The sequence below is a fragment of the Lates calcarifer genome, linkage group LG24 (assembly GCF_001640805.2).
Source record: "Lates calcarifer isolate ASB-BC8 linkage group LG24, TLL_Latcal_v3, whole genome shotgun sequence".
NCBI classification, from domain to species: domain Eukaryota; kingdom Metazoa; phylum Chordata; class Actinopteri; family Centropomidae; genus Lates; species Lates calcarifer.
Genome location: NC_066856.1, coordinates 9,717,916 through 9,740,360, shown reverse-complemented (window position 1 = coordinate 9,740,360; position 22,445 = coordinate 9,717,916). Strand labels below are relative to the sequence as shown.

Genomic DNA, 22,445 nt, shown 5'->3' with positions numbered 1-22,445 from the left:
TTCAGAGTGGAAGTTAAAAAGTAACTATGTACTGCGCCTGCGCTTCCCAGAAGATTTACTGCAAATGTGACACGAGTGGAGCATTTGTGTCGACAAACGCGTGACAGTCAAACTGTCATGTTCGTACCTGCTGCGCCGTCATGTTGATGTGTACCTCTTCTCAGATGATGGAGGTGACACCGGCGGTCTGGCGAAGTCTCGCTCCAGACGCGAGAAGAGGGAGAAGGTGGGAAGGAAGTCTGCACTGGAACAGCTCAAGAAAGCCAAGAGGGGGGAGAAGGTCAAATATGAAGTAAGGAACTTAAGTGTTGTTCACGTGTGTGCATGCATGGCAGTGCAAGGTTATTTTTGGACATTTTTTTTACAGGGAAAACCATATTCTAAGACAGACGTGATTTATTTATTTTTGTTTTTTAAGCACCAACAGATAAATAGTACACACGGATCTAATATCTATCCAGCCTTGCTTGTTTTGTTGGTCATATTCAACCAATGATCATGTTTTCCAGGTGGAGGAGTTAACCAGTGTATATGAGGAAGTGGACGAGGAGCAATATTCGAAGATGGTACGAGAGCGACAGGAGGATGACTGGATTATTGATGATGGTGAGTCACAGTCTAATGTATCCTCTGCAGGAATATGTGTGATAATAAGAGGTCTGATAATGTTTCTCCTCATTCAGATGGAACAGGGTATGTGGAGGACGGGCGTGAAATCTTTGACGACGATTTGGATGATGATGTTGTAGAAAACAACAAGGGTAATCACTAAGAGCATGTTAGACAATAGTTTGTGCATTTTTTGAGAGTGGGATTTGGATCATTGTGATAATACATTTTTTTGTGTTTGCAGGAAAAGCAAGTGCTAAAGGAGCAGACTCAAAGAAAACTGTGAAGAAATCTGTCGTAGCCAAGCCTAACACCATTAAGAGCCTCTTCATGAACAGTAATGTCAAGAGGCCTGTTGAGGTGTGTTTTTGTTTGAATCATTAACTTACTTTGGTGTTATTTTACATTTCAGTTGGTGGAAAAACACACAGCTGTTTCGAATCTAAGGTTATAATAAAAGAACACCAGTTCTCGGTCCTTTTTTGCTCATGCATTAATCAGAAGTATAATATTGTTTCTTGCAGAAAGATGTGGACCTGTCCAAAGATGACCTATTAGGAGATATCTTACAGGACCTGCACTCTGAGGTTGGTAATACACCATATCTAGAAATCACAGAAAATAATTAAGACAAATCATTGTCAACTAATTCATCTGACTTTCTTTATTGAGACACTGTGGTTTCAGTATAGATATAGCTATTTCCCACAATTTGTCAAATACTTACTCTACATTGACATTTACATTAAGGCTTATTTAGCTAATTTATAATGAGTGAGTGGGTCAAACGGTAGAAGAGGACAGCGTACTGACATATCTCAGTTATATTACAGTCTGTGTTGATATAGTTTTGGCTCATATCTTGCTCAGTGATGGTGACAATGTCTTTTTTTTTTTTTCTTCATAGCTAATGTCTCCACCTCTTTGATGTCTGTACCTAATATCTATTATGTTGCGATATTTGCTTTTTAAATCTGTGTCCATCTCTATCTTCCTAGAAATTGTCTCCTTTGGCTCCTCCACCAGTGGTCACTCTGAAGAAAAAGAAGTCTCTTGGATCACCTATGAATCCATTCTCCATTAAACCTCAAATGCCAAAGGTGTTTGTTAACCTATCATGGAAAGACATTTCAAACAAATGATGGGAAGCATCTGTGAACTTTTAAAAATTCAGTTCATTATAGTTCAAAATATTGTGTTTCACCTCTGTAATAGCAGGAGTCACCTTCAGCTACGGGGTTAAAGGCCAAAGTGATCCGTCCACCACCTTCTGACCTGAGCCCCAGGCCATCAGCTCGTCCTTCTCCCTCCACACCTGCTCTTCCTCCGGAGAAGCAGAGGGTAAAAGTAGAGAAGCCGGATGAAGAGGAGGGTGAGGAAGACAAACACGTAGGCTTTTAGTCTACCGCTCTCTTCTTGAAAAAGAACACAAACTTATCATTTATAGCAATGTGTTTTTTAGAGAATGATGCAATGGCGTTTGATGGTGTGGATTTTGATGAGCCGATGGAGGTTGGACTTGAGGAGGAGAAGCCTGCAGTCACAGAGGATGCTGAGTTTGAATCTAAAGCATCAACAGTAGCTGCAGTTAAAGTGGAGCCCAAAGCAGAGCCTCGGGATCCTATTCTCTTGTAAGATGTTCATCTGCTTAGTTTGCTACCACTTTGTTAGGATATATGTGATATAGAAGACTGGGATGATGATAGCATAGAATTTAACATGTGTGATGAATGTATCAAGTGAATTATGTACTCTGTGCCAACATGGAAAGTTTCACAAATGAGCTTAAGTTATAGCATCTTTGTTCTTCTTTTCCAGGTCCAGCAGGATCGGAAGCTCTTGGGGACAAGAGGAGGGCGGAGTCAGTGAGGCGCCAGCAGAGGTACAGGTTGACTCCAGCAAACTCCCGCTAGTGGAGGGGGCTGACGGCGAGCAGGTTTTCCGCTTCTATTGGTTGGATGCCTTTGAAGACCCGTACAGCCAGCCAGGTATGTCATATTTATACTTGGTGTGAAAATGTAGAGGACACTAACCCTGTAATAGCGTAATCCAGTGATCTGGTGCAGATTTGTGAAACACATCCTGATATTTTGATTTAACTGTGGCCTAGGTGTGGTGTACCTGTTTGGAAAAGTGTGGATCGAGTCTGCAAAGTCTCATGTCAGCTGCTGTGTTACTGTCAAGAACATTGAGCGGACCATGTACTTCCTGCCTCGTGAATGTGTAAGTCTCCGATTCTGTCACATGACTGTTAATCACGCTCTGATAGGACAGTTTGTCAGTTTCCATCTGTTTAGACAGGAGCAAGTGCGGGTAGAAATAAATGGAAATAAGAGCGCCATGTTTTAAGGAAGGACTAATTGTATTAAGTATTTCTTTCTATTTTAATCAACAGAAAGTGAACCCCAAGACTGGGGAGGTGTCAGACACTCCTGTGGGGATGATGGATGTTTACCAGGAGTTCAGTGAGGTCTCTGAGAAGTTCAAGATCATGAAGTTCAAGTCCAAGGTCAGTACCTACCCCCAGTACAATGAACTGTACAGTATAACATAATTGTATTTTTTTTTAAGTGGCAAGTCAGACATGTCTGGTTTCGGTGTGTCTCTGTCTTTAGAAAGTGGAGAAGAACTATGCTTTTGAAATTCCTGATGTGCCCAGTCAGTGCGAGTACCTGGAAGTCAGATATTCTGTGAGTAGACACACATATCCATCATTCCCAGATTGTCCAGGCTTGGATTTGTTTTCACATTTATCTCCGTTGTAAAAATTGTTTTTGTAGGCAGAGTTCCCTGCACTGCCTTCTGACCTTAAGGGGGCGACCTTCTCCCACATTTTCGGTACCAACACCTCCAGTCTGGAGCACTTCCTCCTCAGCAGGAAGATTAAAGGGCCTTGTTGGCTGGACATTAAGACACCACGTAAGGAGGATGTCTAGAAACTTGGCTTTTGTTTGATAATGACCTGCTTGTTGTTAAACTTCATTTGCTGATGTAACGTCTTTTCTGTTTATGTGTTAGAGCTGATCAGCCAGCCGGTGAGCTGGTGCAAGGTGGAGGCTCTGGCCCTGAGGAGTGACCTGGTCACTGTGGTTAAAGACCTGCCACCTCCACCCATCACTGTCATGTCCATCAGCCTCAAGACTACCCAGAACTCCAAGACACACCACAACGAGGTCAGAACATCGTCAACTGAGCACACGCTCTAATGTACTGTTTCACTTTTAGCAAGAGATGTAATGGACAATGATGGTTGATACATAATTACTTAGTTTTCTTATTTTATAGTGGGTTTAAATGGGCTAAAACATAAATTGAGTAAGAACCTAATGATATAATTGTTCTTCTGCAGATTGTGTCCCTTGCTGCACTTGTCCACTATCAGTACCATATGGATAAAGCTCCACCTCAACCTCCTTACCAGACCCACTTCTGTGGTGAGTTATTTATATTTCTTTTCTCATTTCAAATGTCATGTCATAGAACTGCATAGAAATGTAATTTGAAAGGAAATGAAATGAAAATTTATGTGAATACAGCCACATTCAGTCACAGTAATAGACCCCTGTTTCACGTTTTGTTCTGTAGAATATTCTCCAGCTGTAATGTAATATGGTTGTTCAGCCCCTATGAACAAAAATTTTAAAGCTCAGTTGACAAGTGAGATTCTGATTAATGGTCAAATTATTGATGTGTAGGAATGTTTGTTATATTCTTCTTGATTTTTTTCAGTGGTCAGTAAACCAGCTGACTGCATTTTCCCGTACGACTTCAAAGAAGCTGTGAGGAAGAAGGTGAGTGACCACTTCTTCTGGAGCTCATGCTGTTTGAACTAGTCTGATATGTTCACAGAGATCTTTAGTTTGGATATCATTTTTGGTCTGTATGAATGTGAAACATTGATGATGTGTCTCCCTCCCCCTGTTAGAATGGGAAGGTGGAGATAGCTGCTACAGAGCGGACTCTGCTCGGCTTTTTCTTGGCCAAAATGCACAAGATCGACCCTGATGTGCTGGTGGTGAGTAGACGATGCTTGGACTGAGTAATTCTGTGTAATTTCCTAAACCGATTAACATCCCTATAGGATGCACAGGAAACAGGTGAAATAAAAGCATGTATGCTGACCTTTTATCTGTATTTCCTGTAGGGCCATGACATCTTTGGTTTTGACCTGGAAGTGCTTCTGCAGAGGATTAACATGTGCAAGGTTCCACACTGGTCTAAGATTGGACGCCTCAGGAGGGCCAATATGCCCAAATTAGGGGTAAGAAAAACAAAAATCCCTGGAAATAGAAATTGATTGCTGTCTATACTATACTGCACATCACAAAACATTTCATATGTTGTTTGTGTTTGTGTGTGCTTGTGGCTTGTTGCAGGGTCGTGGTGCCTTCGCTGAGAAGAGTGCAACCTGTGGCCGTCTGGTGTGCGATGTAGAGATCTCAGCCAAGGAGCTGATTCGCTGTAAAAGTTATCATCTGACTGAGCTGGCTGGACAGGTGCTGAAGACGGAGAGAGTTACAGTCCCCCAGGAGGAAATCAAAAATCTCTACAGGTGAATAAGTTTAAAGGGTTGTTTCACCAAATCAGGAAGCACACACCACCACAGAACAATAGATTACATAACTCACATGTAGTAGTAACTCCCTTGGTCTGTTGTAAATGAATGTTTATTTTCCTCACACTCTCAGACATCAGTGTGGAAATTATGTGTACCCTAAAATATGAGTTTTGTGTGTCAGTGACTCTCCACACCTGCTCTACCTGTTGGAGTTGACATGGACAGACGCCAAGCTGATCCTCCAGATCATGTGTGAGCTCAACGTGTTGCCTCTGGCCCTGCAGATCACCAACATCGCTGGCAATGTCATGGTAACATTCAACAACACTGTTTTCTTTACCTTTATTAAACAACTATATTTTCATTATTGCTCAGCTAAACCAGAAAACTATAACACAGCGGGCCTCTTGATAATATTATATTGCATTCTTCTTTAATCACCTGATTTCTTTCTGCTTATTCTCTGCAGTCTCGTACTCTGATGGGTGGTCGCTCTGAGAGGAATGAGTTCCTGTTGCTTCATGCCTTCCATGACAAAAATTACATTGTCCCTGACAAACCCTCCTTCAAAAAGGCCCAGCTGGAGATGGTAAACACACAAACCCACTGAGATTGCTCTATTTTTCTCATGTACAGTTATTTATTCACTGTTTCCTGCCTTGAGGGAATTTCTTCAATTCAAGGATGAAGTGATAAGATTTTGGTAGTGAAAGGTTAAAGGTCACCGTGACTTCTTGACCATCCAATTCATGTGATCAGAATTTTTTAGGAACACCTGAGGGAATTTCAACAGATTTGGCATAAACATTCACTTGGATTCATTGATGAGCTGATTAGATTTTGGTGGATAGAGGTCAAAAGTCAAGGTCTCTGTGATCTCACAAAACACACTTTTGACCATGATTCAGGAATTCATATTTTAACTATAGGCATACAGCCACAAGGCAGTAATACTAGTTTCCCTCTTTGTTCCTGTGTCCCAGGCCGAAGGAGAAGAAGATGTGGACGCAGGCAAAGGCAAACGGAAGAAGAAGGCAGCCTATGCTGGAGGTCTGGTGCTGGATCCTAAAGTTGGTGAGCATGGGTTTGAATCTTTCTTTGTATCTTATTTTTTCTCATGTATTTGCATATTTTCATATTTCTATAACCTCCATCCATCTGTTTTCCATAGGTTTCTATGATAAGTTTGTGCTGCTGCTTGACTTCAACAGCCTGTATCCGTCAATCATCCAGGAGTTCAACATCTGCTTCACCACTGTACAGAGGGAGGCTCACAATGCACAGAAGAAGAATGAGGTGTGTCCATTGTTTGTGCAGATCAGACATGATTTATTGATTGATCCCAGTGCTCAGGAATAAAAATGTAAAGTGCCTCAAGATTCAGGTCCCCAGCTTCACTTTTTCCCCAAAGAAAAGTTGCTACTCTTTAATTTTTGTTTCTATGATAATAGGAGGATGAGCCGGAGGAGATTCCCGAGATTCCAGATTCCAGCTTAGAAATGGGAATCCTGCCAAAGGAAATCAGGAAGCTGGTTGAGCGGCGTAGACAAGTCAAACAGCTGATGAAACAGCAAGACATCAACCCAGACCTTTACCTGCAGGTACACATGCACTTATTAGTGTGTGACACTGTGTTGTATTTGTATGCTCTTAACAGCAACACACACAGCATATCTGTGTTCACTGCCACAGAAATGCACAGATATACACATACACAAAGGAAATACTTATATTTCAATTGGTATGGAAAGTCCTATTTAGAGTTATTGTTATGGGGAATTATCAGAATCAGAATACTCCTCACAAAATAGTTTGGGTATCAAACACTCACCCCCCTGGAGGCTTGAAAGGAGACCCTAAAAAGGTTGTAGCCTGCTCCTGTGAGTTTAAATTCATGCCACTTATAAAGAATACAGTTGGCGGCAGATTTTTATGATGGAAAAAAGTACTATTAACACCACTTCTACCCCATAAAGCATTACTGAGTATTTTGATTATAACTTTGTGATGTGCAAATGCTTGTATCTGTTTGGCCTTATTTAAATCTTGCTGTTCCTCAGTATGACATCCGTCAGAAAGCTCTGAAGCTGACTGCTAACAGTATGTATGGATGCCTGGGATTCAGCTACAGCCGTTTCTATGCCAAGCCACTTGCTGCCCTGGTCACACACAAGGGTAGAGAGGTGAGTCAAGCACTTACACATACATATGCAAATTGTGACTGTAATCTTTACAGGCGCTGTCACACCTCTGATAGCTAATACACATCCAAATAAACTGGACTAAACTCAGCTTATGGTTAAACACAAGTGGTGAATTTCATAGGGTACACACACACAGCAAGCAAGCAGGGCAAAACACACTTGCACTGTTTTAATACTGAGTGGCCTTTTTGTGAGAGTGCAGTAGAAGTTAAAATACTTCAATTTTCATCCACAAGAGGGCACTGCTACATCAAATTCCACATGTACACCACTCCTTCCTCTATTCCGTTTTGTTTCGGACTTTTCCCTCATCCTCAGTTTCTTTTTTGGTTTTCTCTTGTCTCACATTTGTCATCCTTTCTCTCTACAAAATAATCTCTTTCTCTCTCGCCCTGTGCCCTTTCCTGTTCTAAATATGATTATTTCTTCAAGTTCATTTTGTCAGAATAAGAGACCTGCTGTAGTGTCTGTGATATCAATAGTCCTGTGTAAGTATTTTCCAGTAACAAAATGCCTCAGGCACACACATGAAACTCCACATGTAAAGTGTGATTGTGTAATGACTTCTTTCAACACACACAAATGGAACAACATGGGCGTGCACGCTCAACAAATTGGTGCAAAGCAGCATGTGTACTGCATGACACAAACGGCTAAATCTGGTATTGTAACTGAACACCACACACACACTCTCTCTCCCACCATGTTAGTGGTAGTACTCATGTTCATTTAATGAGCTCTAACAGTACACATCCTCAGCAGAGGCGTCAGGCTTTGCCTCAGGGGAGTCCTTCATTAAGATCCCCTTACATGCTCATTGTGTTCCCTAATAGAGGGCAGGGCAGTAACTCAGTGTGTGTGTTTGTTGTTTTGTCAGTCAGTCTGTGCCTCAAGTCATGCTCGTTGTTCAGCTGACAGAGCTACATTGTAAAAGGTGTGTAGTTGATTTGCTGGTACAGGTGGGAGTTTCTCTCCCTCCAGACTTACTGCTTGTATCTTTGTCAACTGCCAGCGGTGGATGGGTTAATTACATTTTACCTCCTCCTTGCGTTATTTCATCCAGGAAGCATCACCAGTCTCAGACAAGAAGTAGACTACACTTCCATTGTCTGAAATCGTGATATTTTTGCACTTTTCAAGTTATATGCAGTTGTGTTAAACCAAATAATTTAAATGGTTAATTAAAGTCTGCATTCCTTGTTTTAAATACAGCAGCCCAAAATAAAACATTCTCACTCATTTCCATGCCAGTAAAAACATGTAGGGATTTGAGCTGCCATCTCAATCTTCCCTAATTTTTTGCTGAATCAATCTTTTCTTACAACTTCAACCAAAACAAAACAAAATATCTCCCAGGTTTCTTCAAATAGCTGTTGTAGCATAGTTCAAGAGTTTTGTAACCAAGTAGTTTGGGATTAAAAGTCCAAATTTTATCTCAATATCTCCAGTAGATGCCTAACTGTCAACAATGGTTACACCATACACCAGTAAGCAAAATACTCTGCCACACACTGCTTTGTGTGGTGCAAACACAGGAAAACCTTGTCAGTGAGGGAAACCAAGGACATTATGAAAGAAAAAACACTTATTTGTATCCACTTTTTTCCTTATTTTTGGTCACACAACAGTTGGATCAAACTACAAACCTTTCAATTTCAGTTGTTTGGAAAAAGAAGATAACATGGATATGTAACTACTTCCTGTGTGTTTAATATCATGAGTGTAAACTTGTGCGACATTTTGTCTGTACTGTCAATCAGTTGCATAAAGATTGTAGCTTTGTACCATTGTACCTTTTACATGTTGTTTTGTGAGAAACTGCAATGGAGTGATTTATAACAGTAAGTAGTAGTGATATTGAGTCTTAGCACATCCCTCAATACTTTCCAGTCTCTCCGACCTGTTTGTGGCTCTCAGCACTGCGCACAATTTTTTCTATTGAAAATGAAAAGTCTTTAAAAACAGGTTGCAAACATTTCTCAAGACTTTAAAGTTTGAAAAAATAGCTAAATAAAAACTGCTGGAGACTGCTAATTTTAGCAAATGTCACTCAAACATGGATACATTTTATGTTTAATGTAGAATATTTTAGCTGTGCATTTGGTGCTCAAGCCAGTATTTATGTGATGTATGAAATCTGCAGTCTTATCTTTTAAGGTTTTGTTTGAGGTGCTCTTTAAAACCTGCTGATGGCCTGCTTTTCCTCAGCCCTCTTAAGTTACCTAGTGTGCTGAAGGGACAGGGAACAAATTGGATTGTATTTTATTAGGACTTTACTGTCTCAGTACATTGCATGCAGTGGCGAGTGAAATGATAGATTGGAGAGACATGCATCAAAAGGTCATCAGCCAGATCCAAAGCCTCAGTGCGCTGAGTACATAGTGCAGACTTAAACTTGCTGAGGTAGCAGGAGATCCCACTTTGCACGATCTTAGTGTTTTGTTTACTTTGTATCTATGATCATAGACGCACATCTATTTTTACTGAGGGTTGTATGTTTGGGGAGACCACTGCATCAACACAACCAGGGACTCCCGCTGTAAATAAGACATGGTGTTGAGGATAATTTAGTACAAATGTGAAAACGGTGTAGTTGTATCAAACCCATTTTTTGCACATCTGGACTGACAAAACTAAAATAAATCTTACACAATTTGACAGGAAGTTCTCCCAGTACATTAGCTGATCACGGTCACACGCTGACATTACGTACGCTGGCAAGCCCAGGCAAAGCAGTGAAAAGTGGTATGGTCCAGGCAGTTTGAACAAAATGGTGCTATTTTATTGAATTTGTATTGAGCCCTAAAGTTAAATGACCGTAAGTCAAGTAGTTCTTGGTAGTTTCCGACTGCAGCAAGCCAGAAGGCCAACTGGCATTTATAGCAGGATCTCTAGTGTATTTGTGGGTATTGCCGTTCACACCCCCGCCCCCATTTTAATCGTCACATTTGCACTCAACTTTCACATCATGATTTAGGAGGCTTTTTATTTTTGTAATTGTAACACGTACGCTGGTCTGCACTATAAATCCACCCTCCCGTCCCCTCGGCGCGTTCCCTTCATCTGTTTGGATGGAGCGTTCGGGTGAATGTGCATGTGTTCTGCGTATTTATTGATTGGCTTAGCTCTCACCTTTCTCTCACTCTCATTTTAAATTGAAGCCTAACCCCTCCGTGGCAGGACAGGTCAGGCCGGGGGGACGCGGTAGTTTCTCAGCCCAGAGAGGGTTTAGATGAGGAGGTTTGGGCGAGGGGTTGACAGACCCTTGGCTGTGGCTCTTCTGATCAGATTTGCCAAGTTAAGAGGGGAAAGCCCCCACTTATCCCCCCTCCTGAGTCTTGTGTGTTTCTTGAGTATGTCTTCTAATGATCTGTGTCTGCACGTATGTGTCTGTGTGTGTCTGTGTGTGTGTGTGTGTTAATGCCCATCTGCGTGTGTGCACAAGTGCTACTGGCCGAACTCTGCCCTTTGTCGGGGGACCATTTGTTGTGGCCCTCCTCTGTCCTGGTATGTGTGGGTATTAAGGGGGGGATGATGGGTATTAAGAGGAAGGTGAAGGTTTAGGATTACACAGGCGAGGGTCCACCACAGATTGATGTCCCCCTCAACCCCTCTGCGTTATTTTGGGTTCTTTTGTATGTTCGCCAGAGAACAGTTGGGTCCAGAGAAACAGATATATGAAACATGGATAACTCACACACATGCAGTTATAATAGGCAGATAAATGCATTTGTCACGCCAGTAAGACTTTTATTGTTCACCGACCAGTGGTGAGTGGATCCCTGACTTTATCTGACAGTTTAACTTGATAAATGCATCAAGTTAAACATGGAAAAAGGAGGAATTTCTGTAAATGTGCTGGTAGATATGCGATCAGTTGTGGGAAAAATTCTAGCATTTGGCAGGGCATTGGTGTTAATTTCCTGTCCTGGTGTTAATGTTGCTAGTCATAGCAAATAGAGAAGTGTCTGTTAACAGTCAAGGGCACCACAAAAGCTGCTTGAAGCACAGTTCATTTTTCTCTTTAAATGTAACTCAAGACACAGGATGAATCAGAAGTGTTTTATTTTTATTTCTTTGTTTTTTAGTTTTGCCACTTTTGGAGATGATTTGTTTTAAAAATCACAAATCTTTTCTTGTTGCTGAACACAAACCGTATGTGTGTGTTGGTGTGTATGTCCTCTTAAATGAGCGATGTTAACAACAGAGGCCGGTGGAAGCCGCTGATTGTTGCGGAACGCAGATTGGTTTGACCTTTGGCCCTTTTGCCAGCAAATCTGACAACCATTAGCAGGTGTGTGTGTCTCAGGATGGAGGATGACTCCTGAAAGCCATTCTGCTGTAATTGAGTCTCTGTCCTTGTGTTTAAAAACAGCCTGACAGGAGCTCGTAGTTGACATTATTGGATGGCATGCGGAGTGGAGGATAGAAGTAGGCTTGGGTAACAGAGCTGAGGGTGTGGAGAGGTCAAAGTTTGGTTTAGGTTAAACCTCTGTGTGTTCATGTGTGTGAGGGGTGCATGTGATTGTAATGATGTCTGAGTAAATATTGTTGCTCCTGGTTGTCCCTCGTTTAGGTTCTGTATCATTCCTCTTGTCCCGAGAATCACAAATCATTTCCTCGTACCAGACACAGGAATACCTAAACCACCCTATCATGTCTCGCCTGTGTGTGTCCGACTGTCGGACTACGGGCTGTGATGGTGTGTGAGGAAATGTTGTTACCCCCGTTTCTCTCATGCAGGGTCTCAATCGTTGCCGATGTCTCAGAATTACTGGAGTCATTTTTACATTTCCCCGAATTAGATGTAAGAATACATAAGCCTCCCTGCTGGTGTGTTTGTGTGTCTGGAAATGCATGTACGAATGCTCGCGTCTGGGGAAATGAGGGCTGCGTGTTTCCATGGTCCCGTAGTCCTCTTAAAGAGCTGGCTTTACTCCTGATAGGAGTGGACTTAACAAATAGTCACATGGGAGCAGCACTGCTATTTTGGCTACATTAGCTTGTCTGTGAGAGCTGACAGTGGACAGGACAAGGTTTCAGAATCTAAACTGCGACTTTAATAACACCTACTAATGAGGCCATGTGAGACTGGGCTAATGGCAGGGATTATGATTGATAATGGATTGATCTGACATCTGCTGTCTTTGTCAGGGCCACTGATAGAGTTGAAAATAAGAGGATAATTAGTAAATGGTTTTAACTGACTTGGCAAAGAGGTGATACATATGTTCAGTATCTGTAAAAATCTTTTAATTTCTTGATTTATGACCTAATAAACTTGATCCTATAATCTTGACTGCATTGCATGGGTAGTAAAGGCATCAGGAAAGTGACACAACGTAGCTGTAGATTCCAGTTTCTGAGGAATTTTTGTATTTGGTTTAGTGTTGAAATGATTTGTCTGTAATTTGATAATTGATTAATTTCTTAAGACATGATTTATCAAGTAAAAATACCAGATATTGTGGTCTGTAGCCTCTTACGTGAGCTCCACTCTGTGAGCTGCCAGCAAATGTTAATTTAATGCATTTCTTAAATCACTTGTTTAATTGATAATTTAAACTTGTACATAACTTATTTGACAACATTCTAAAAAATTAATTGGTGACTACTTTGACTGTGCCAGAGGGTATGTGGTGACACACTGAGATGTGTCCTTTCCTGCTGTTGAAGTAGCATATTTTTAATTGACCAGACAGCAGTAGGATTGTTGTCATTGTCAAGTTATTTTTGATGAACGCCGGCGTTTGTGATCTCAGCCGGTTGTATTAAATCAGACACAGCTTTACAACAGATTGACCCTCCCAGCAGCAGACATGAGAACATAGCTATGGCATCTGCCAGGACAGGTGTGTGTGTGTCTGTGTGTGTGTCTATGCGCTCATTTGTTCTTGCAGGCGAGTGAAATCATTTTAGCAAAAGAAGGATTTTCATTCTCCGTGGGTGTGTATGGTGGTGTGTGCACATGAGAGCTCAAACAAACAAAGAAGAAACTTTAAATCTTTTTATGCATCTCTGTACGTGAGATCGGGTCGGATGTCTGTGTTTGTGTGTGTGCACATGTGCTCATGCGCATTATGTACGTGTTGTGCGTACAACGCCTCCCCAAGCTCCGGCAGTGGTGTGTTCCTCCACAGGTGCTATTTCAGTCGGCCGACTGTCATCCCAAAATGCTTTTCAGCTGAGTGCTTTTCAAAACAATCGTCACTGGTGCCCCAGGCTCTTTTTACAAGGGCCCTCTGCCACACTGAGGTTTAACATGCCGCCTCTGATCTGCTGATCAGCAGAGGGGTGTGTGTGTGTGTGTGTGTGTGTGTGTGTGTGTGTGTGTGTGTGTGTGTGTGTGTGTGTGTGTGTGTGCGCGCGCGCAGAGGGGTTCAGAGTGGGAGATTGGGGGTGGACTTGGATGCCCTTTTGTCTGCTTATCATTCTGTCTGTATTATCTTCATTGCTTCCTCTCCATATATAAACAATTTGTCACTCAAACAAACGGATCAATTAAGACTAATATTCTTATTTAAAATGACAACCTGGCAAAAGACACAAGCTATTTTGATGAAGAGGCGGGGGGAAGGATTGAAATAAAGAATATATGAGAGCGACATGACAACAAAGCACATAAATCCCTAATAGATAAGGCCAACAAATAGCTGAACAACAGCTGGGTAAAGGCGGATATCACAACAAGGCTGAGCCACTCATCAATTAGCATGACAGGGTGCAATAACGCACAGCTAATGGGTACACAGGTGCACATGCAAAGACATGAGACATTGTTAAAAGCACAAAATTACAAGCTGTGAAAAGTCAAGTCAGAGACAGTGGGCAAGTGCAGATTTTTCCTTTTTTAATCAAAGCTGAGTGTTCTATGGATTTGTAAAATATCAGAACTCCATTTCAATTTTTTTCTGTTCTGAAAATCCTGCTTTAGGTTCATTCAACTGCACTAGTCGGCTGGACAAGATTTGTTATTTATCATGGACCTGTGCTCCTGTAGTTGTCTCCTTCTGTCACTTTGTGGCAGCTTTGAGTGTTACAGACTACAGTGGCACCACTTAACCAAACTGCATCTTTTAGCAACATTGGCAAGGGCAGGTGCCCTAAAGTCAAGCCCCCAAGTCTGAAGGCAGATTGCTGGGTACATAATGTTGTAAAAAATGGGCAGTATAAAGGAGAAATGTCAGCCGTAAGCTGTGCAAGTCACTGTAGACACCTCTGCACTCGTGTGCTGTGCTGTCGAGTCCAAAACTGGTGGGTCTGAAAAACACTGCAGCTGTAAACTGTAGTTTCTTGAAGCTTCCATCTGTTGCAAGTTGCAGATTTATCTAAAAATGTTTTAAACACTTCAGTTTACTGGGACTGTGTTATTATCACATAATTTAGAAGACACAGTTGTTGAAACTTTTAAAGAGGTGTTGATTCAACTGTCTGATCATTTTGGAGGCTGCAGTTTGTGGTTTTGTTGAACTGTGCAGCATTATACAAAGAGTCTGTTGTTCAGCTTGCCCTCATTGATCTTGCCAAAGTGATCATACAGTTGAATTAACGCCTCTTTAACACAGTTTCAACAAAAATTTAACATTGAAACCTTCTTGAAGGAGGATTTGTTTAATGAGACTGAATCACTTTAAGCTAGGTGTACCTAGTAAAGTGCCAAGTGAGTGGATATTGTGCCATAAAAACAAAGGATGAGGAAGGATAGGGGAATGTAAAAATTCAGTCTTTTCTACGTACAAATCTATTCCGATTCCTTCACTCTGTGGGAGGACTTGTCAGTGAGCTGCTCAATTACTGTCCAGTCTAATTACACTGTATTAACACCAAGGAGCCCAGAAGTGAAAGGCAGGAACATAAGAAAATTAAGTGATGTTTTACTGTGTGAGGGGAAAAAAGAGGGAAGTGGTAATTGGAAGATTTTAACCGATTTTATAAATTTACTGAGTAGAAAATAGGGCAAGTAAGAGAGGGAGGGACTGTCGTCGACTGGTTGTAGATTTCAAACTGTAGACTGAAAACATGGTTGGGGAATAAAGCAATATCAAATCTTAACAAACTTAAATATATTGGATAATCAGTTGGCCTGTTAAATCATATGTGAAAGATGCAGTTTTTTTTTACTTTAAGAGTATTGCACAATTTGTGTATAACATTGAGTAATATGAGTCTTCTTTCAAGCTTTTTCAGTTGTTTGCCCCAGTATGAGTGGCATGCTTGGTGGTGACTAGTGTAGTCATCAGAGGGAAGACATACACATATACACACTCTTTTTACCCCCTGGGGATATGTGTTTGCATTGGTCCCTATAGTATGTGTGTGTTGGTATGTGTTTAAAGATGAGCGCACACACACACACACACACACACACACACACACTGTCAGTTGCACACATTCCAGCGTCATGGTCAAACGACTTGTCTTTCACATGGTTCATTCCTTAAAGCGGTCCGTCCTGCTGGAACTGACAGCATATGGAAAACCTGTCTAAATGAGTCCACACATCAATTACATCAACACATTCTCACCTCGCTCGCCTCCCCCTCACGCTTTCACTCTGTCTCTGTCTTTCCCACATCTCTCTATTCATCACTTCTCTGCCCTTTCCTTCCGAATGTTCTCTGATCATTCCTGAGAGCCTCTACTTCAGTCTCCCTCCTCTTATGTTTCTCTACTACTATAGCATTTATGCTGAGGTAGATCTCCCTTTATTTAGCATAGTAGATGGTTTTCAGACTGAAACAACTCTTCTTTAAAACAATGCACGGGGCTGCATAAGTGGGGTTGTGTTGTTTCAGGTACCAGTGAGACAATGAAATATGATCCAGGATGTCTGGACTGTGGGAATTTCAAAGCTTTTCAATTGCCAGTGGACCATGATTTATAATACTGTGAGACAGAATTAAATTTTTATCTTTTGATTGTGTGGTAAACAGTAAAAACACCACCTTTATGTAACAGATTGATCAACCTGGACTGTGTGCTCACATGTATTTAGTTGGCCAACCCAGCACCTTGCTGGATGATGATGCATTTCAGAAAAAGTTCAGACAAGGCTCATGTGTTTTTTCTTTATTTGAATGGAACCTCTACGGACTGGCCAAAAGCAATTCAAATGAATGAGAGGGCTGCATGTTTTCACAGAGTGCTATTGTATGTTTGAACACAGTGTATAAGTTTATTGGGGAATGGTTCAAATCAATGAGCAGGACTTCTTTCTGGCAATAATGGATTTACAGGATTTTCGCATCAATATGATGAGTTACCTTGATTTGTTGTATATCTGATTTGCTGGCTTAGCCAAAAACAGACATTCCAAATGATTTCTTAATTGAGTTGAATTTGAATTTCAAGAAATGTTATCATATATAGAAAAGCATTAATACGCCTCAATATTTGCAGAAGGGGCTTTTGGTTGTGACGGTAAGAGGTGCTGCATACACAGTCTGTACGGTAGTTGCATACTTCATGTGCAGGTAGAATTGCTCAAGCTGCAGTTTTCCCCTCATTGTTATACCTCTGTTGAACTTGAGAAGCTAAAACCTCTGGTTCTTTGGAAAAAGAAATTTTGTGACCTCCACCAACAAGGAGAAAACCCTTCACAAAAATTGGCCAGTACATCTGCTGTCTTTTTGCTCAGCCATGCCCAGACCAAAGAAGTTCTTTGCTCAAGTGACCGCTAGTTCCTCAGTGGCATTTGTTTAGGGACAAAAGAACATCCTGTTTAGTATCCATGCCCTGATTTTCCCATCCTGACTCTTACTGTGTTACATCTGTGACTGCTTTATGTCCATTTTTAGCTGTGGTGTTTGATGGAGTTCAAGGTCAACAATGTTTTCAAATCTGTGCAATTTTAAAAAGGGAGCCAGTAAATTTGACCTGGTGAAGACTGAAGAAGCTCATTCATCTACTTTTGGCTCAGTGCTTACATTTTATTTCATAATAATGGTCATTTCTTCAGCTTCATTTTGTTTGTTAAATAACCTACTTTACACTCATTAAATTCAGCTGTGATTCACATTTTAACCTGGAGGTTTTGCCTTTAGAGGAATTGAAAATGTCTAAAAAATCACTGTATTGGGATTCAGAAATTATGGCACTAGAGACACAATCAGATTATGTCCCAATACTTATTTCATCTTCCTCTTTCCCTCCTTTTCTTTCTTTCCTAAACCGGTGAGAGATAGGTTAGTCATTTTGTCAGTTTAAAAGTTTAGTAGGACAATTCAGTACGTATGTGCTCAGGCCAAAATTTGTGAGCGTGTGTGTGTATGTGTTTGTGGTGAGACCTTGACCTTGACTGCAGTCCCTAATGGAAGAGGCTGTTCTGTGAATGACTCAAACTCCCCCTGCCGTACAGTGGTATGTAGCAGCCCATAAAGCATGCTTAAGTCCCACTCTGATTTCAGGGAGTGGAACGCAGCCCCCCCCCCAACTCCCCTCCCCTATCCTGTCGCTGCCTAACCCCGCCCCTTCCTCACACTCTGAAATAGCCACGTCCTTGTCCCCACACGGAGCGCGGTGTGAATCGGGCTGTGTATATATGTGGCTGTGGTTGATTGAGGAGCAGATTGCTGGTGACAGGTCACACTGCGTTCCGTCCCTCCGACCCCCCAGATTAGCGACCCGGAGCCCCCCACCCCACCACCCCGCCCTCCACTCCTCTGGGCCCCCACCTGTTAGGATCCCTCTGCTGCTCAGATCTCTCCCTCTTCTACAGACACACACACACACACACAAGCAGTGGACAACCTGCGTTAACAGAATTTTCTTATTTGTCCGTCACTCACTCTGCGGGTGATAAAGGCCATTACGAGTCATTAAGTGTGTGTGCTGCCCAGCTAAGATGTGTGTGGGTTGAAAAGACTCCTGTCACAGCACGCTCTCATAATTGCCCTCTTAGCCAATTATCCCCCATTTAAAAGCAAGTCACCTGCTCTGCTCCCTTGTCCACACAAATTCATGCACAAACACCACACACACAGAATAAATAACATAGAGACTTAGTATTTTCATTTATTCCAGACTGATATGTTTGTTTACTGTGCTTGTGTATGTGTTGCAATGCTTTTTGTTAGTGGCATCGGTAAACCATTCATGGTGTTGTGTCTGCTCTCTCCTTTAGATTCTGATGCACACAAAAGACATGGTTCAGAAGGTGGGTTATTGAGCAGCTTTTGGCTGTTCAGCATTTATGGACTTTGAGCAGTAAATGTAACACAAAACAAATACATTTAGAGTAGGGTTGAAAAATATGACCTAAATTCTCATTATAATCTTCCTTTGTTTTATTCTTTTGTGACTTAGATGAATCTGGAAGTCATCTACGGAGATACCGATTCCATTATGATCAACACCAACAGCAAGTCTCTAGAGGAAGTCTACAAACTTGGGAATAAGGTCTGTTTAACCGTGTCTGAATGTTTTCATCATGTGTACCCCAGTAATATACAAAATATACATTTCTTCTGCGTTTATTTTGATATTTGACATTTTCACCAAATGCGTATGTCGTGTTTATTGCTTCCAGGTGAAGGCAGAAGTAAACAAGCTGTACAAACTGCTGGAAATCGACATCGACTGGTGTGTTTAAGTCGCTGCTGCTACTGAAGAAGAAGAAATACGCAGCCTTGATTGTGGAGAATCATGGCGATGGACAGCACAGCGTCAAGCAGGAGCTCAAAGGCTTGGACATTGTTCGCAGAGATTGGTGTGACCTGGCCAAGGAATGTGGAAAGTATGTTAGATAAGCCAAATTCAACTGTGGCTAAAGGCTATGTTTGGATTTTTCCCCCAAGTTTATGTTAGCACACTTGCACAGATAGTATCTTAAAGTTATTATCCTGTTAGCATACAGGGCATTGCAAGGGATGTTTAAGGTACTTATTGATTCTGTCATCCTTTCTCCTCTTCCAGCTATGTGATTGGTCAGATCTTGTCAGACCAGAGTCGTGATGTCATTGTAGAGAACATCCAGAAACACCTGGTGGAGGTGGGAGAGAAGGTAGCAGGTGGAGCCATACCTCTCAACCAGTATGAGATACACAAGGTGAGGACAGGGGTGTACCGGTATTGAGACTATGGAAAGTCTGTCTGTCTTTAATGTGAGTGTAGGTGTCCTTGTGTCAACCAGCTGTCAAGAAACATATCTGAAGTTCTGCCATTGGAGGCCATACTTGGTGTGTTTTCTTTTTTCTGTCTCTTCATGGTCAATATTTTCTTTTCTCCTCGTCTTTCAGGCGCTGACCAAGGACCCTCAGGACTATCCAGACAAGAAGAGCCTCCCACACGTCCATGTGGCCCTGTGGATCAACTCTCAGGGCGGTCGCCGGGTCAAAGCTGGAGATACAATCTCTTACATCATCTGTAAGGTGTGTGCATTTAAAACTGACATGAATATGCTCCCTTAAGACACTGTTACAGTGTTCTTTAAGGGTTTTTATAGGTACATTTTAACACATAATTGCAATAAAAATGGAACATCACAAATTGATGATAAGGGATACTGTTGATTTTGGGTGTATAGACCTGAAATGTACGACACAAACCACTGCATATTTCTCCTTTATCCCATAGGATGGCTCTACGCTTGCAGCCAGTCAGAGAGCCTATGCCTTAGAGCAGCTCCAGAAGCAGGAGGGTCTCAGTCTGGACACTCAGTACTACCTGGCCCAGCAGATTCACCCTGTGGTGTCTCGCATCTGTGATCCCATTGAGGGCATCGACAGTGTGCTCATAGCCACGTGGCTGGGTAAGTTAAGTTAAGTTAGTTAAGTGCCTTTTAAAATGACAAAACAGAAAAAAGGGAAAAAAGTCAAGTATGTCATTAAACTTCAATTTCATTACAATTAAATGAGTGAATTGTTTTTAATTGGCATTGTTGACCTCAACTTGCATCACGCTTAAACGACTTAACAGAATTCTCACTTGCAGTTTAAAGACAATACAGTTCTCATGCTATTTTATAAATAAGTACTGGCCTTGAAATATTTGTGGGGCACAGATTACTTTCAAGTGATGCTACTAATCTCTCTTTATATGTTAGCATTAGAATTGTAATTCTATTTTATATGTTTTATAGTCTGTTGACAGCTGAGACTGCCAAACATAGGAACATTGTCATGCCTAATATCACAACAGTCTAATAAAAGTACAAAATAGATGTTTCATTGATGTTTAATAGTCATAAAAATGATGGGACTTCCACTGCATTATCCTCAGCAGTCTTGTCTGTGCATAAACATTTATTCAAATTACTTGTAAAATTGTGAAACAATCTGTAGTGAAAGTTATTGTCCATCTCAGGTCTGGACCCCAGCCAGTTCCGTGCCCACCAGCAGTACCAGAGAGAGGAGGAGGCTGACGGCATGCTGGGAGGCCCGGTCCAACTGACTGATGAAGAGCGCTACAAAGACTGTGAGAGGTTCACTTTCACCTGCCCTCAGTGTGGCACTGACAACATCTACGACAGCGCCTTTGAAGGAGCTGTAAGTAAACAAAGTATACAGTGGTAGCCACCATGCAAGGCCCCCAACTGTCTATTCTGTCCCATCTTCTACTGAGTTAAAAAATGCTTGTGGTCATGAACAAAGTTAGAATTTCGAAATAGTTTTTAACCTTCAGAAAGTTATGGAAAGTTATAATTCCTGCATCCACATTGTGTAACTTTTGTCATCTGTCCATGCCAGCGACTTGTAATTTGCAACAATGCAGATATAAAAAGTATCATCTCACCATACATGGTGTCAAAAATGTAAACATATCTATGTATAGAGACACTGTATGTAATATAAAACAAATCTTGTGTGTTTCTGCTCTCCATGTGTATTTTGAAGCATATACAGACTTTTAAAATTATGTTTGGCAGAATCAAACATTGTGCCCATTCAACACAAAATTATGTTTGGATGAGGTATTTGCATGAAGTATTCAGCTGCAAGATTTAACAAATATTCTGTCATAGATTACTCATGGAAAAGTCTAAAATGTCACTAACCAGAATGTGTCACTGCACTATTAATTCAACAGTTAAAGCCACTGTCATTCTTAAGAAGATTTGGCCAGTCATCTTAGTCATTCATTTGTCTCAAACATCAAAAGCAGAGACTAGTTTTTGGGTGTACTGCAGTTGGAAAGAAGTACTTTTTTGTCACTGCAAACACTTTTTCTCAAGAAGAATGAAAAATATGTGCAATTTAATTCCAGTTTACATCGTCCCAGAGGAAATGTTGCCAAAACAGTTCCAGATGATCATTTTTCTCACAAGTCCACACTATTAGAATCCTCTATAGATCTGAGGGCCGTATTTGAAATACATCAGACCCATATAGCTGTAGCTGGGTCTGCAGCAGAAGAATAAGTTGAGTCAGATGTGCAGAGCACTCAAAAGACTGAAATGAAAAGGGAAAGGTTGCTTTTATTACTGATGGTTTGTTTCACCGGAGTAATGGGCTGATCAGTAGAGACACACATAAAGAGTTTGAGAGTGAAAGAACGGTGTTTCTGAAGCCATTTCAGTCAAACTTCCTGTGAGGGATTCATGCTTTAGTCATCCTCTATATTGTGTCTGTCTGTATTTTTAGACAGCTGCCTGGCTCCAATATGGACTCTGTTTTCATTGGCATAGTTTGGACTCCACAACTTGAAAAGCCTTTCCTTAACCCCTGCTGCTCTATGGACGCACACACATACACACTGATCCTCCTACCATTTGTCAGGCCAAGGTCGTGTGTGTGTGTTATCAGCTTCTAATGAGGAGCAGAGCACGCAGCTTTTTCTTGTCTGGAAGACACTAATAAAACTGACAACCCTCTGTCCTCTGCTGACGCGGAGAACTTGCATTAAATTAAAAAAAGGAGTATTACGCACACTCTCCGTAGAAGGATGATATCATTATACACACAGATACTCACAGAAGAATCATACAGAAAAAAAGCTGTATTAGATTCAGTGAAAGTTCTTGAGTGTATACAGATAAAAACAATTTATATCAGTGAGGAAACAGCGTACTTCCTTCTTTGATGAGTCAACAGTAGAATGTGATCTTGAAATGATGTCTTGTTATCTGTCAGATAGGT

General features: G+C 41.3%; 1 protein-coding gene across 1 annotated transcript in view; it reads left to right on the top strand.

Annotated features, from left to right (window-relative positions):
- Window positions 1–22,445, top strand: part of pola1 (polymerase (DNA directed), alpha 1) — a 51,418-nt gene that overhangs the window by 568 nt on the left and 28,405 nt on the right. The window contains 33 exon segments of the mRNA XM_051066745.1: window positions 165–292; window positions 510–606; window positions 684–761; window positions 854–969; window positions 1,134–1,196; window positions 1,608–1,709; window positions 1,828–1,981; window positions 2,072–2,240; window positions 2,428–2,597; window positions 2,720–2,832; window positions 3,005–3,118; window positions 3,225–3,299; window positions 3,390–3,528; window positions 3,628–3,782; window positions 3,959–4,043; window positions 4,339–4,400; window positions 4,535–4,624; window positions 4,754–4,870; window positions 4,986–5,161; window positions 5,349–5,478; window positions 5,637–5,756; window positions 6,151–6,241; window positions 6,339–6,463; window positions 6,619–6,768; window positions 7,228–7,350; window positions 18,494–18,526; window positions 18,676–18,768; window positions 18,899–18,949; window positions 18,951–19,105; window positions 19,285–19,417; window positions 19,608–19,739; window positions 19,945–20,119; window positions 20,674–20,855. Coding sequence (XP_050922702.1) covers window positions 165–292; window positions 510–606; window positions 684–761; window positions 854–969; window positions 1,134–1,196; window positions 1,608–1,709; window positions 1,828–1,981; window positions 2,072–2,240; window positions 2,428–2,597; window positions 2,720–2,832; window positions 3,005–3,118; window positions 3,225–3,299; window positions 3,390–3,528; window positions 3,628–3,782; window positions 3,959–4,043; window positions 4,339–4,400; window positions 4,535–4,624; window positions 4,754–4,870; window positions 4,986–5,161; window positions 5,349–5,478; window positions 5,637–5,756; window positions 6,151–6,241; window positions 6,339–6,463; window positions 6,619–6,768; window positions 7,228–7,350; window positions 18,494–18,526; window positions 18,676–18,768; window positions 18,899–18,949; window positions 18,951–19,105; window positions 19,285–19,417; window positions 19,608–19,739; window positions 19,945–20,119; window positions 20,674–20,855 — 3,896 coding nt within the window.